The sequence below is a fragment of the Oncorhynchus kisutch genome, linkage group LG20 (genome assembly GCF_002021735.2).
Source record: "Oncorhynchus kisutch isolate 150728-3 linkage group LG20, Okis_V2, whole genome shotgun sequence".
NCBI classification, from domain to species: Eukaryota; Metazoa; Chordata; class Actinopteri; order Salmoniformes; family Salmonidae; genus Oncorhynchus; species Oncorhynchus kisutch.
Window position 1 is genome coordinate 42,062,808 of NC_034193.2, and position 16,846 is coordinate 42,079,653.

Sequence of the window (16,846 nt, forward strand, 5' to 3'; positions counted from 1 at the left end):
GCTCAGAATCTACATTAAATAAATCACTTAGGCCTATGCATTTCATCACAAAATGTGTTCAAGTAGTCTGCCTGAATTACTGGATGTGAAATGGTGTTTGCTGGAACACACACCTGCCTGTTGTTCCTGTCAGACCAGATCAGATTAGTTCAATTAACAATGCCAGGAATGCTGTTCCCCACACTCCTATTACAGCCATTGTTCCAACATACAGAGACTGATCAACACACACAGTTTAGGGAAGTACTTGTTCTTTATTTTCACATAATAAATTAGAGTAACAGTTGTAATCATACATTTTTACCAGGCGATTAGCTACTATACAGTAGTATACAGTACTTAAGTAAAAAATACTTTAAAGTACTACTTAAATAGTTTTTTGGGGTATCTGTACTTAACTTTACTTTCTTTTTTTGACAACTTTTACTTTTACTTCACTACATTCCTAAAGAAAATAATTTACTTTTTACTCCATACATTTTCCTCGACACCCAAAATTACTTGTTACATTTTGAATGCTTAGCAGGACAGGAAAATGGTACAATTTATACATTTATCAAGAGAACGTCACCCTGGTCATCCCTACTGCATCTGATCTGGCAGACTCACTAAATTTGAAATATTTGAAATGATTTATACATTTACTTTTGATACTTAAGTATATTTCAAACCAAATACTTTTAGACTTTTACTCAAGTAGTATTTTACTGGGTGACTTTCACTTCTATGAAGGTATCTTTACTTTTACTCAAGTACAACAATTGGGCACTTTTTCCACCTCCTGAGTATACAGTGCATTCAGAAAGTATTCAGACCCCTTTACTTTTTCCAAATTTTGTTACGTTACAGTCTTATTCTAAAATTGATTAAATTGATTTTTCTCTCATCAATCTACACACAATAACCCATAATGACAAAGCAAAAATATTATTATTTTTAACTGTTTTGCAAATGTAAAGACAAATCAAAAATTGAAATATTACAGTTACATAAGTATTCAGACCCTTTACTCAGGACTTTGTTGAAGCACCTTAGTCAGCGATTACAGCTTAGAGTCTGACGCTACAAGATTGGTACACCTGTATTTGGGGAGTTTCTCCCGATCTCCCCTGCAGATCCTCTCAAGCTCTGTCAGGTTGGATGGGGAGTGTTGCTGCACAGCTATTTTCAGGTCTCTAGAGATGTTCGATCTGGACATTCATCAACTTCTCCTGAAGCCACTCCTGTGTTGTCTTGTGCTTAGGGTCGTTGTCCTGTTGGAAGGTGAACCTTCACCCCAGTCTGAGGTCCTGAGCACTTAAGAGCAGGTTTTCATCCATAATCTCTTTGCTCCGTACATCTTTTCCTCGATCCTGACTCGTCTCCCAGTCCCTGCCACTGAAAAACATCCCAACAGCATGATGCAGCCACCACCATGCTTCACCGTAGGTATGGTGCCAGGTTTCCTCCAGACGTGACTCTTGACATTCTGGCCAAAGAGTTCAATCTTGGTTTCATCAGACCAGAGCATCTTGTTCCTCATGATCTGAGACTCTTTAGGTGTCTTTTGACAAACTCCAAGCAGGATTTCATGTCCCCTTTACTGAGGAGAGGCTTCCATCTGGCCACTCTACCATAAATGCCTGACTGGTGGATTGCTGCAGAGATGGTTGTCCTTCTGGAAGGTTCTCCCATCTCCACAGAGGAACTCTGGAGCTCTGTCAGAGTGACCATTGGGTTCTTGATCACCTCCCTGACCAAGGCCTATCTCCCTCGATTGCTCAGTTTAGCTGGGCGGCCTGCTCTAGGAAGAGTCTTGGTGGTTCCAAACTTCTTCCATTTAAGAATGGTGGAGGCCACCGTGTTCTTGGGGACTTTCAATGCTGTATAAATGTTTTGGTACCCTTCCACAGATCTGTGCCTCGACACAATTCTGTCTCTGAGCTCTTCAAACAATTATTTTAACCTCATGGCTTGGTTTTTGCTCTGAAATGCACTGTCAACTGTGAGACCTTCTATAGACAGGTGTGTGCCTTTTCAAATCATGTCCAATCAATTGAATTCCCCACAGGTGGACTCCAAACAAGTTGTAGAAACATCTCAAGAATGATCAAATCAAATCAAATCAAATTTGATTTGAGAGATCTGATCAAATTTGATCAATGGAAACAGGATGCATCTGAGCTCAATTTAGAATCTCAAACCTGTTTTTCGCTTTGTCATTACGGGGTATTGTGTGTAGATTGATGAGGATATTTAAAAAAAATCAATTTTAGAATAAATCTGTAACGTAACAAAATGCATCCCTAATGTAGCACTGGGCCAGTCATATGACTGACAGGAGAGATGACCAGAGGGGCTATGTTTCTATCACCATTAGGATACCCACAGTGGAAGTATGGATAGAGTTTCTCTGTGAATTTGTGGCCAGTGAAAGAGCAGATGTGAGATCTGGCAGTGGCATCCACATCATAAATGGAGACCCGACCCTCCTCATAATCCACAAACACCCCCACCTTCTGGGGCTTCTTTTTCAGGCTCAGCTGTACTTTGGGGTCATTAGCCTCATAGTAATTATTTGTGCTCAGCCCCAAAGTCCAGACTCCATCCTCAATGCTCAGCGGTAACCACCCCTGCCTATTGATGGATTCTGTGGCCACTCCTAAATCCCATTCAGTCTTGCCCTTCACCTGTACCTCATAGTAAAATTTCCCTGAGGAGAAGCCCTCCTTCCCCAGGACACTGTATATATAAGTAAACCTCTTTGGGTTATTTGAGAGATTCTGTGATTGGTCCCCACACCTCACTTGCTTCCCATCCACAGACAGGATTAGTTCAGGATATGCTGTGTCAGGGTCCAGAGTCACATCCACTGCATACTGCAGAATCTTCATCTCAGCTTCACACAACTTCTTCAGCTCATTCTCCATCTCATTATGAAATCTCTTTACCTCACTCGTCAGTTTGTCTCCCAGCTGAGATACAGCTCTCTTCATGTACCCCATGTGCAGGTGGCTTTGAACACTGATCTCCGACCAGTCCTTGGCCTTTACAGGGAGACACCAGGATGGGGAGCTCTGGAGGAGTTGGAGATGGTCCTTGGTGTGTGTGAGCTGCCCCAGTTCAGAGCTTATCCTCTTCAGCTCAGTGATTTCTTGCTCCAGTTCTTTAATGATACCTTTAGCACACTTCTCTGAAGCTTCTTGCTTCTGCTCAATCACACAAATGAACTCAGCCTTACATTTATCAATGGAGTGAACTAGAGCGGTGAAGATCTGTACTTTGTCAGACATCTCCCTCTCAGTGTGTTTTTTGCTGAGATCTACTGAGTGTTTGATCTCCTTAACCTTCTGCAGTCGCTCCTGAATCATCTCCTTCACTTGTGCCTCTGTCTTCCCAAGCTGAGCCTTCCTTTGGTCACATTCTTCTTCCAGAGGTACGCTGTTATGAGCCTTGTGGTCAGTCTCAGAGCAGAACTGACACACACATATCTGGTCAGTCCTACAGAACAGCTCAAGGAGTTTGTTGTGCTTCTTACACATCCTGTCTTCAAGGTTCTTTACAGGGTTGATCAGTTGGTGTCTCTTCAGGGCTGGGGCTATTTGATGAGGCTCCAGATGAGGCTCACAGTACGAGGTCAGACAAACCAGGCAGGACCTTAGAGCCTTGCGCTTCCTGCCAGTGCAGACATCACAGACCACTTCTCCAGGCTCTGTAGTGAAATCCTCTCTGTCTCTCACTATCAATCCCTTAAAAAGTTCTGCAACTCCTCTAAGTGTTCTGTTGACATCCGGTTCAGGTCTTATGTGGAATATCTGCTTACACAGGGGACACTGGAACAGGCCTGTGCTATCCCAGTATCCTTTGATACAGGCCTTGCAGAAGTTGTGTCCACATGGGATGGAGACTGGGTCAGTGAACACATCCAGACAGATAGAGCACTGGAACTGCTCTTCAGACAGGAGACTGCTGGGGGATGCCATATCTGGAACACATACAGAATATAAACTGTAAAGAACCCCCAAAACATAGGCTAAATCAGTTATTGGAATGAGTCAACTTCAATATCTTTGCTCACTAAACATACAGTGCCCTTCAGAAAGTATTCATAACTCTTGACTTATTCCAAATTTTTTTATGTTACAGCCTGACTTAAAAAATTGATTAAATATATTTGTTTCTCACTCATCTACACACAATTCCCCATAATGACCAAATGAAAACATTGTTTTTAGACATTTTAGAAAATGTATTGAAAATGAAATACACAATTATCACACCCCTGAGTCAATACATGTTAGAATCGGCAGCGATTACAGCTGTGAGTCTTTCTAGGTAAGTCACTAAGAGGTTTGCACACCCGGATTGTACAATTGGATAAAAGTGGAGACTCAGAGCTACAAAATGCTATATCTATAATGCTACACTGCATTGTTGAGGAACAAAGGGAAAGTAATTCTGCTTTGAAAGAACTTTTGAGAAAAAAAATTGGTATCTAGTGAAGAGCTCCTCTTTGTCTACACCCATTCAGCATCGTTCACACCCTCTTAAGCTTTACCCCCACCCCTCTCGTTTCTCCCTCAGAGCGTTCAGAGCGCACACTTGACACTCTGGCCGATGATTTGTTTAGCTTAACATGAAAACAGCCTAACCAGCTCTGCTAGCAACAATTTTATTGCGCTTTTTTGCAGACGTTTACTGACACCGCCCATATTCAACGCGTTGTACACTTTAGCTTAAGACATGTAGCTATCTAGCTAGGTAAACAATGAACCAAGCTAGGTAAACAACGTGTAAGATCATACAAGTGAATGTAACGTTAGCTAACGAGCCAGCCAGCTAACGTTTGCTAGTTAAACGACAATAAACATCATGTCGTTACTACCCTGCATGAATATGCTGGGAGCTTACCATCCAGGTTCAATGTTAACTAGATAACATTAGCTATTCCCTCCGCAAGGCAATCAAACAAGCTAAGCGTCAGTATAGAGACAAAGTAGAATCACAATTCAACGGCTCAGACACAAGAGGTATGTGGCAGGGTCTACAGTCAATCACGGATTACAAAAAGAAAACCAGCCCAGTCACGGACCAGGATGTCTTGCTCCCAGGCAGACTAAATAACTGTTCCCACATGCTTCAAGAGGGCCACCATTGTTCCTGTTCCCAAGAAAGCTAAGGTAACTGAGCTAAACGACGAGTAGCACTCACTTCCGTCATCATGAAGTGCTTTGAGAGACTAGTCAAGGACCATATCACCTCCACCCTACCTGACACCCTAGACCCACTCCAATTTGCTTACCGCCCAAATAGGTCCACAGACGATGCAATCTCAACCACACTGCACACTGCCCTAACCCATCTGGACAAGAGGAATACCTATGTGAGAATGCTGTTCATCGACTACAGCTCAACATTCAACACCATAGTACCCTCCAAACTCGTCATCAAGCTCGAGACCCTGGGTCTCGACCCCGCCCTGTGCAACTGGGTACTGGACTTCCTGACGGGCCGCCCCCAGGTGGTGAGGGTAGGTAACAACATCTCCACCCCGCTGATCCTCAACACTGGGGCCCCACAAAGGTGCGTTCTGAGCCCTCTCCTGTACTCCCTGTTCACCCACGACTGCGTGGCCACGCACGCCTCCAACTCAATCATCAAGTTTGCGGACGACACAACAGTGGTAGGCTTGATTACCAACAACGACGAGACGGGCTATAGGGAGCTGGTGAGGGCCCTCGGAGTGTGGTGTCAGGAAAATAACCTCACACTCAACGTCAACAAAACTAAGGAGATGATTGTGGACTTCAGGAAACAGCAGAGGGAACACCCCCCTATCCACATCGACGGGACAGTAGTGGAGAGGGTAGTAAGTTTTAAGTTCCTCGGCGTACACATCACAGACAAACTGAATTGGTCCACCCACACAGACAGCATCGTGAAGAAGGCGCAGCAGCGCCTCTTCAACCTCAGGAGGGTGAAGAAATTCGGCTTGTCACCAAAAGCACTCACAAACTTCTACAGATGCACAATCGAGAGCATCCTGTCGGGCTGTATCACCGCCTGGTACGGCAACTGCTCCGCCCAAATCTGTAAGGCTCTCCAGAGGGTAGTGAGGTCTGCACAACGCATCACCGGGGGCAAACTACCTGCCCTCCAGGACACCTACACCACCCGATGTCACAGGAAGGCCATAAAAATCCTCAAGGACAACAACCACCCGAGCCACTGCCTGTTCACCCCGCTATCATCCAGAAGGCGAGGTCAGTAGAGGTGCATCAAAGCTGGGACCGAGAGACTGAAAAACAGCTTCTATATCAAGGCCATCAGACTGTTAAACAGCCACCACTAACATTGAGTGGCTGCTGCCAACACACTGACTCAACTCCAGCCACTTTAATAATGGGAATTGATGTAAAATATATCACTAGCCACTTTAAACAATGCTACTTAATATAATGTTTACATACCCTACATTATTAATCTCATATGTATACGTATATACTGTACTCTATATCATCTACTGCATCTTTATGTAATACATGTATCACTAGCCACTTTAAACTATGCCACTTTGTTTACATACCCTACATTACTCATCTCATATGTATATACTGTCCTCGTTACCATCTACTGCATCTTGCCTATGCCGCTATGTACCATCACTCATTCATATATCTTTATGTCCATATTCTTTATCTCTTTACACTTGTGTGTATAAGGTAGTAGTTTTGGAATTGTTAGTTAGATTACTCGTTGGTTATTACTGCATTGTCGGAACTAGAAGCACAAGCATTTCGCTACACTCGCATTGACATCTGCTAACCATGTGTATGTGACAAATAAATTTGATTTGATTTAACTAGCGAAGCAAACAGCTGTGGGATACGAATAATAATTTCAGCTTTTCATATGTAATTGATTTGTAAAACAATTCTAAAAACATACACTTCTGTCTGCAACACAACTTAAAAGTCAAGGGGTGTGAAAATTTTCTGAAGGGACTGTATATAGAGTAGTAATAACTGTACATTCATTCCCATTTTGAGTAGTTAGTTACATTGAGCTGATGTGGAACATATTGAAACGGTAGGGTATGTTTTAGGATTTTATATAGAAATGAGTTTCTTTGCTAAAGACAAACAAGTAAACACAGGTTTGGAAACAGAAAGGGATGTAAGATTATCTCTTTACTCACCTTCGCTTGTGTGTATGAATGTGTCTGTGTGGACACTGCTCTCTCCGCCACTCTGGTCCTAGAAGTGCAGCTGTGTAAAAAAACCTCTGAAGATAAGACAAGATGTGTTACATTCCACTTCTACCAACTCTCTCTCCTTACCATCAGTCGAGTGACAGAATACCTGCATTGCAATGCTTTACTGTAAGTCTGTATTTCCTGCTAGCGAAGGTAACCATTCATAGATCACACCCTTATGTAATTTCAATCAATTCAAACTTTATTAGTCACATGTGCCGAATACAACAGGTGTAGACCTCACAGTTAAATGCTTACTTACAATGCAGTTAAAAAAAATATGGACAAGAATAAGAGATAAACGTAACAAGTAAATAAAGAGCAGCAGTAAAATAACAGTAGTGAGACTATATACAGAGGGGTACCAGTACAGAGTCAATGTGCGCGGGCACCGGCTAGTTGAGGTAGTATGTACATGTAGGTAGGATTATTGAAGTGACTATGCATAGATGACAATAACAGAGATTAGCAGCGGTGTAAAGATGGGGAGGGGGGGGGGGGCAATGCAAATAGTATTGGTAGCCATTTGATTAGATGTTAAGGAGTCTTATGGCTTGGAAGTAGAAGCTGTTTAGAAGTCTCTTGGACCTAGACTTGGCGATCCGGCACCGCTTGCCGCAGAGAGAACAGTCTATGAATAGGGTGGCTGGAGTCTTTGACAATTTTTAGGGCCTTTCTTTGACACCACCTGGTATAGAGGTTTGCACTACCCTCTGTAGTGCCTTGCGGTCGGAGGCCGAGAAGTTGCCATACCAGGCAGTGATGCAACCAGTCAGAATGCTCTCGATGGTGCAGCTGTAGAACCTTTTGAGGATCTGAGGGCCCATGCCAAATCTTTTCAGTCTCCTGAGGGGGAATAGGTTTTGTTGTGCCCTCTTCACGACTGTCTTGGTGTGCTTGGACCATGTTAGTTTGTTGGTGATGTGGACACCAAGGAACTTGAAGCTCTCAACCTGCTCATCTGCAACCCTGTCAATGAGAATGGGGGCATGCTCGGTCCTCTTTTTCCAGTACTCCACAATAATCTCCTTTGAGGTAGTAATTAATGCAAATTAATTTCTTAAAATTACTTAAAAATCATACAATGTGATTTTCTCTCTGTGAGAGATTCCGTCTCTCACAGTTGAATATATACAGCCGTATATATCCCCCCCCCCCAAGCAGACACATCGATGGCTCTGAACGAACTTTATTTGACTCTTTGCAAACTGGAATCCATATATCCTGATGCTGCATTCATTGTAGCTGAGGATTTTAACAAGGCTAATCTGAAAACAAGACTCCCTAAATTGTATCAGCATATCGATTGCGCAACCAGGGCTGGAAAAACCTTGGATCATTGCTATTCTAACTTCCGCGACGCATATAAGGCCCTGCCCCGCTCTCCTTTCGGAAAAGCTGACCACGACTCCATTTTGGTGATCCCTGCCTACAGACAGAAACTAAAACAAGAAGCTCCCACGCTGAGGTCTGTTCAACGCTGGTCCGACCAATCTGATTCCACACTCCAAGACTGCTTCCATCACGTGGACTGGGATATGTTTTATATTGCATCAAACAACAACATTGACGAATACGCTGATTCGGTGAGCGAGTTCATTAGAACGTGCATTGAAGATGTCGTTCCCATAGCAACGATTAAAACATTCCCAAACAAGAAAACGTGGATTGATGGCAGCATTCGCGTGAAACTGAAAGCACGAACCACTGCTTTTAATCAGGGCAAGGTGACCGGAAACATGACCGAATACAAACAGTGTAGCTATTCCCTCCGCAAGGCAATCAAACAAGCTAAGCGTCAGTATAGAGACAAATTAGAATCTCAATTCAACGGCTCAGACACAAGAGGTATGTGGCAGGGTCTACAGTCAATCACGGATTACAAAAATAAAACCAGCCCAGTCACGGACCAGGTTGCCTTGCTCCCAGGCAGACTAAATAACGTTTTTGCCCGCTTTGAGGACAATACAGCGCCACTGACACGGCCCGCAACCAAAACATGCGGACTCTCCTTCACTGCAGCCGACGTGAGGAAAACATTTAAACGTGTCAACCCTCGCAAGGCTGCAGGCCCAGACGGCATCCCCAGCCGTGCCCTCAGAGCATGCGCAGACCAGCTGGCTGGTGTGTTTACGGGCATATTCAATTAATCCCTATCCCAGTCTGTTGTTCCCACATGCTTCAAGAGGGCCACCATTGTTCCTGTTCCCAAGAAAGCTAAGGTAACTGAGCTAAATGACTACCGCCCCGTAGCACTCACTTCCGTCATCATGAAGTGCTTTGAGAGACTAGTCAAGGACCATATCACCTCCACCCTACCTGACACCCTAGACCCACTCCAATTTGCTTACCGCCCAAATAGGTCCACAGACGATGCAATCTCAACCACACTGCACACTGCACACTGCACACTGCCCTAACCCATCTGGACAAGAGGAATACCTATGTGAGAATGCTGTTCATCGACTACAGCTCGGCATTTAACACCATAGTGCCCTCCAAGCTCGTCATCAAGCTCGAGACCCTGGGTCTCGACCCCGCCCTGTGCAACTGGGTACTGGACTTCCTGACGGGCCGCCCCCCAGGTGGTGAGGGTAGGTAACAACAGCTCCACACCGCTGATCCTCAACACTGGGGCCCCACAAAGGTGCGTTCTGAGCCCTCTCCTGTACTCCCTGTTCACCCACGACTGCGTGGCCACGCATGCCTCCAACTCAATCATCAAGTTTGCGGACGACACAACAGTGGTAGGCTTGATTACCAACAACGACGAGACGGCCTACAGGGAGGAGGTGAGGGCCCTCGGAGTGTGGTGTCAGGAAAATAACCTCACACTCAACGTCAACAAAACTAAGGAGATGATTGTGGACTTCAGGAAACAGCAGAGGGAACACCCCCCTATCCACATCGATGGAACAGTAGTGGAGAGGGTAGTAAGTTTTAAGTTCCTCGGCGTACACATCACAGACAAACTGAATTGGTCCACCCACACAGACAGCATCGTGAAGAAGGCGCAGCAGCGCCTCTTCAACCACAGGAGGCTGAAGAAATTTGGCTTGTCACCAAAAGCACTCACAAACTTACAGATGCACAATCGAGAGCATCCTGTTGGGCTGTATCACGGCCTGGTACGGCAACTGCTCCGCCCACAACCGTAAAGCTCTCCAGAGGGTAGTGAGGTCTGCACAACTCATCACCGGGGGCAAACTACCTGCCCTCCAGGACACCTACACCACCCGATGTCACAGGAAGGCCATAAAGATCCTCAAGGACAACAACCACTCGAGCCACTGCCTGTTCACCCCGCTATCATCCAGAAGGCGAGGTCAGTAGAGGTGCATCAAAGCTGGGACCGAGAGACTGAAAAACAGCTTCTATCTCAAGGCCATCAGACTGTTAAACAGCCACCACTAACATTGAGTGGCTGCTGCCAACACACTGACTCAACTCCAGCCACTTTAATAATGGGAATTGATGGGAAATGATGTAAAATATATCACTAGCCACTTTAAACAATGCTACCTAATATAATGTTTACATACCCTACATTATTCATCTCATATGTATACGTATATACTGTACTCTATCATCTACTGCATCTTTATGTAATACATGTATCACTAGCCACTTTAACTTTGCCACTTTGTTTACATACTCATCTCATATGTATATACTGTACTCAATACCATCTACTGTATCTTGCCTATGCCGCTCTGTACCATCACTCATTCATATATCTTTATGTACATATTCTTTATCCCCTTACACTTGTGTCTATAAGGTAGTAGTTTTGGAATTGTTCGCTAGATTAGTTGTTGGTTATTACTGCATTGTCGGAACTAGAAGCACAAGCATTTCGCTACACTCGCATTAACATCTGCTAACCATGTGTATGTGACAAATACAATTTGATTTGATTTGATTTGAAGTGTACCTATGATAAAAATGACAGACCTCTACATGCTTTGTAAGTAGGAAAACCTGCAAAATTGGCAGTGTATCAAATACTTGTTCTCTCCACTGTATGTACTGTCACTGTGGGGATGACATCCTTGATGCACTTATTGATGAAGCCAATGACTGATGTGGTGTACTCTTTAATGCTATCGAAGGAATCCCGGAACATATTCCAGTCTGTGCTAGCAAAACAGTCCTGTAGCTAAGCATCTGCTTCATCTGACCACTTTTTTAAATTGATCTAGTCACTTGGGCTTCCTGCTTGAATTTTTGCTTGTAAGCAGGAATCAGGAGGATAGAATTATGGTCAGATTTGCCAAATGAAGGGCGAGGGAGAGCTTTGTATGCGTCTCTGTATGTGGAGTAAAGGTTGTCCAGAGTTTTTTTCCCCTCTGGTTGCACATGTGACATGCTGATTTGGTAAAATGGATTTAAGTTTCCCTGCATTAAAGTCCTCGGCTACTTGGAGCGCCGCCTCTGGGTGAGTGTTTTCTTGTTTGCTTATGGCAAAATACAGCTCATTCAATGCTGTCTTAGTGCCAGTCTCTGACTGTGGTGGTATGTAAAACAGCTACGAAAAATACAGATGAAAACTCTCTAGGTAGATAGTGTGGTCTACAGCTTATCTTGAGTTACTCTACCTCAGGCGAGCAATAGCTAGAGACTTCCTTAGATATCGTTGACAAGCTGTTATTTACAAAAATACATAGTCCGCCGGCCCTTTTCTTACCAGACACCGCTGTTCTATCCTGCCAGTATAGCGTGTAACCAGCCAGCTGTATGTTGACAGTGTCGTCGTTCAGCCACGACTCTGTGAAGCATAAGATGTTACAGTTTTTAATGTCCCGGGGGTAGTTTAATCTTCCGCGTAGCTCGTCGATTTTATTCTCCAAAGATTGCACGTTTGTTTAGACCAAAATCTGGTTAAACAACAGCTTCCCAGTCTTAGAAAAATAAAGTGGTTTATGGGTAAAACAACAGGAAATAACGGCAAAGTATAAAAATACTTTAAAAAAAAAATATGTTTGACATGTAATCGATGTGACAACGCTGTTTGAGGAGATGAGGTGGGGGAGGCTCATTGTTATGGCAAGGTGTGTCATCAACAGCTCTCTGGATTAACGAGACATTGGCATCACTCCAGACTTGAACATGTAACCCATGTGGTTGGAGGTGAAGTTGGAGGTGAAGCATGGTTGAAGGTGAAGGAGTGAAGATCCTGATCAATAAGGGGAAAGAAAGTTGAGTGCTGAGGGAGGAAGTATTCTGTTTTTGATTTTTTTTTTCACAGCTTAGTGGAAAACACTTCCTCTTTGTATTTGTAGCTGTAATGCAAAAATGTGTTTTCAGTCAGTTGAGTTTTGCAACGCTGTACAGGATCTACATAGCTACAATTGTCCGTTCGAATTTTCTGGCTAAGCCTATTTTGATTACCTCATGAAAGGTGCAAGAACAATGTTTTTTTCTGCAGTAGGCCTCCCCGTCGTGGGAATGCTTGAACACTGTCCTCCTAACCTGGTTGTAAGGAAGAATACAATCCTCCGGCCGGTCTCGGAAAACTCAGAAATTCTCCTTTGTTTGCTGCTCATGCACAGTTTGACATCACCTCAGATAATAAAACCTCCAGTCTCCTTCCCCTTTATACTCTACCATCACCATACAGTCTGATGTATTTCAGCACAGCGTTGTCAGTTTGCTTTTAAACTGACAGGTGCTTGACCCACAAACGCTTGATGCATTTTGGTGAGGCTGTCAGGAGTCCTTTATGCAGTCAGAACCACCAAGTTAAAGTGGATTTCCATACAATAGATGGCCGTTTACTGATAACGAATTTAAGTAATTGAATAGTCGGTCAAAGGAGACATTCGAATAGAGTTACTATTGCAGTCCATTGGCATTGTAGTGTATTAATATATGTTTTTCTCAGGGAACAGGTGTCATGATTATATGTTGTCCTTCACACTGTAATGTATTAATCATACCAGTCAGATTGTTGTACTTATGGGGGAAAGTGATCACAATTGGCATTCACATAAAAATTAATTAAAGAAGTTTGTCAAAAAATGCGAATGTGTGTGTGTGTGTGTTTGCATGCGTGTATGGTTGTTGGCCCCACTTCTGAAATTCTCTGTAAAAATCCACTAAAAGCAGACATGACAACTAATCCTAATAAATAAAATAAATCAAAAACTGCTCCAACTTGTTCTCTGCATCCCTGATTCCTGACTCCCAAGCCTCAATACTGGCCTGAAAAAGCCACAACAATAAGAACGCGATGTACATGGGCAGAGAATGGTGAACCCACTCTCAATACCGCCACAACACAGGCCCTCCAACCCTCCCCGCCTCATTTAACCAGCACTGCATAGAAGGCAGCCCACTGTGTTAATGCTGTGAAAAGAGCAGTGGTCAGTGGATCAGCAGAACAGAGGGTCAACACAACACTGTGCTGTTGTGAACCAGGCTCCCTAATGGCTGGTGTGCCCAGGTGAGAAAGGGGTAAATATTATTTACCCAAAGACACCCTGTATCAGTCGAAATGGTGACCATGTCTCACTCGCCTACCCATCTGGAGACATTGCTGATCTGAAAAAAAATCTAGAAGAATTGACTTACTATGACTGGTAATGTGGTTGTCTCCCTTAGCTATCGAATGCACTAATTGTCAGTGCTCTACTAAATGTCTAAAACATAAATGTATGTGTGGGGTACAGAGATGAGGTAGTCGTTCAAAAATCAGGTTACCCACTATTACTGCACACAGAGTGAGTCCATGTAACTTATTATGTGACTTGTTAAGCACATTTCTACTTGTGAACTTATTTAGGCTTGCCATAACAAAGGGGCTGAATGCTTATTGACTCAAGACATTTAGCTTTTCAGTTTTTATTCATTTGTAAAACATTCTATAAACATTATTCCACTTTGACATCCATTTAAAATTCTGTCTGTAACACAACAACATTTGGAAAAAGTCAAGGGGTGTGAATTATTTCTGAAGTCACTGTATATAAAGTAGTAATAACTGTAAATTAATTCAGATTTAGAGTAGTTCGTCACATTGAGCTGATATGGAACATATTGAAACTGTAGGGTAGGTTTCCGCATTTTGTATACAAATGAGTTTTTTTTTGCCTAAAGACAAACAAGTTAAAACAGGTGAGGACACAGAAAGGGCTGTGACTAACTCTTTACTCACCTTCGCTTGTGTGTATGAATGTGTTTGTGTGGACACTGCTCTCTCCGCAACTCTGAGTCCTAGTAGTGCAGCTGTGTAGGAAACCTCTGAAGATGAGACAAAATGAGACAAGATGTGTTACATTCCACTTCTATCAACTCTCTGATCTTCCGTACCGTCAGTCGAGTGACAGAATACCTGCATTGCAATGCTTTACTGTAAGTCTGTATTTCCTGCTAGTGAAGTTAACCTTTCATATCTCATGCCATATCGATGTACCGGTTCTTTAAAAAGTCACAATATGGCTTCACCTTTCAGGTATGAAAACCAGCTTTAAAAGATGAGGGAAGGCCTACCCCTTTTACACCAAAACTGTAGGAAAACAATCTGGTTCAACAACAGCATTTTAAATGTAAAAAGAGACAACCTGGAAAACAGCAAAGGACCTGAAGAACAAGGTTTAATGACATGGTCCTGTTGGGCAGAGACAACACGATGAAGAGTTCAGGTAGAGGAGGTAGAAGAGGCAAATAATTTGCTGACAAGGATGGAGCAGTCAAGGCAATGACTGGAACATGCCTGTGAACTGGTGTTCTTGACCAAGAACCCTATGCAGGTCTCTGGAAACATCTACCCTTTACATGCACATGCCCAGTGTAAATGTTATGCTCAGTGCTCGACTTGGGCAGGAGCTCACCGGAGCTGAGTACCGGCACCTCAAATGTTCTACTGTTTGAGCTCCTGTTCCTCATAGAATATTACCTTGAGCGTTTTGTGGAGCTCCTGCATCTAAATATAAACAGTACCGGCACCCAAAATGAGTACCGGAACCTAAGTTGAGCACTGGCTATACTCAGTCTTTGAGGAGTGAATTACTCATGTTTTTTTTCAATCCAAAGACATTCTACCAACAATCAATCATAGGATAGTAATCAATTTTTTCAAATGTACTGGTATGGAACATGCAGACTGTAGGTCATATTTTATTACATGAGTGGTGGCTAATGGCCAAGGTATCTCACACACACAACCCTCTGTTGCTTCGCAACTACGTCAGTTCTTGTGACTCAGGCTTGCACAGCAAATGGAAAATATGGGTTGTGTGTGTATGCTAATCTATGCTGCTGTGTCTCTTTCGCTCTGGTCGTACTGTGCTGGTCTTAGTCTGGTCTTAGTCTGGTCCACTGGACCACGAGTTGAACCACTGTTAGGTCAGCAGGTCACCAACAAAGTTGGATTTGTGACTCGTCCAATGGCTGTTAAGAAGGCAACAGTTGTGTTTCTCTGAACACTATTCTATTACCTTCATTCCTCCTTCATTGTTCTTCTCCAATAGCCCAGAGCCTTATCCAATCCCACTGAAAGTTTTGGAGTTGAACGAAAAGACACAGCCAGATGCCTTGTCTCACCATCATTACTGTCAACTGGCCACATGCCATAGTAAAATCCACATTGTCAAAATGACTGCTTATTATTTTAGGCCAATAATCTGTAAATATCCTATTGTTGATATGTTAGGATGAGAAATGGGACCTGCCAGGTTGAAAAGTCATGAGTGACTCCCACCTTCTTCAGGGCCACTTTATTAACCCTGTGGTATCAGAAAATGGCAAAAAGAAAGTCAGGTGAATGGTCTCAATCACATAAAGGACATGGTGTCCAACCACAGTTTGTGCACCTTGAACATAGAGGTGTGCCAAGGTTGTGTGTGTGTGTGTGTGTGCACACGCACGCGTGTGTGTGTAGGTGGCACACTGACTGAAGAGACTTGGTAAGAGGATGCCAAGTGGAGCAGAGGTGTCCTCTTACCCAGAAAGCAGCTTGACTAGTCAACCCATTCCCGGAGTAATGCATGCTAATGAAAGCCTGCTGCTGACTAAATGCGCCCCCACACTCAGTACTCAACACTCAGCTGGCTTTCACATGAGGCAGACTTTGTGCCATTGAATAATTTGTCAGGAAGGAATAAAAAATCAGAATGATTTGTATGAAGTACAATTTAATTCCTTCTTGACCCATTTTCAATGTTCCCATAGTTTACACTACAGCTGTATGGCATTGCACTGTAAATATGTGCATTGGCTTCGCAAATTAGATGAAAGAAAATACATAGGTGAATGCATTCTAAATGATGCAACTGGCAACCAATGATCTAACCCAAAAGAGGTGAGATAGATTGCAAAATACTGACGAATTTGGACCACCATTGGGAATAAGACTCAAGTTACACAGCATTTTCTCTTATGAAACATATCGTCTTTGACAACAAGGTTCACCAACAGCACGCCTTAAACCAAGCTTAAAAAGAGATTAAACATCTAGAACGATTTTCTGCACTCCCCACAGGGTTGGCCGACCAGCGGCTGTGTCCTCACAGCGGGGGAAGAGGGTTAACAGGCACCATGCTGGGTACCAGATCAAACAGAGACGCATGTATAGAGGACACAGGGCGGGGTGCCTCGTAAGGATCCCCCTAC

At 43.5% G+C, this 16,846-nt stretch overlaps 1 protein-coding gene across 1 annotated transcript; it reads right to left on the reverse strand.

The window, feature by feature from the left end:
* Positions 1 to 240: 240 nt before the first annotated feature.
* Positions 241 to 3,962, reverse strand: LOC109865276 (zinc finger protein RFP-like). The gene has a single exon (XM_020453379.2). It carries the CDS (start codon positions 3,960 to 3,962, stop codon positions 2,286 to 2,288), a length of 1,677 nt encoding a protein of 558 aa, XP_020308968.1. The 3' UTR covers positions 241 to 2,285.
* Between the last annotated feature and the right edge of the window lie 12,884 nt (positions 3,963 to 16,846).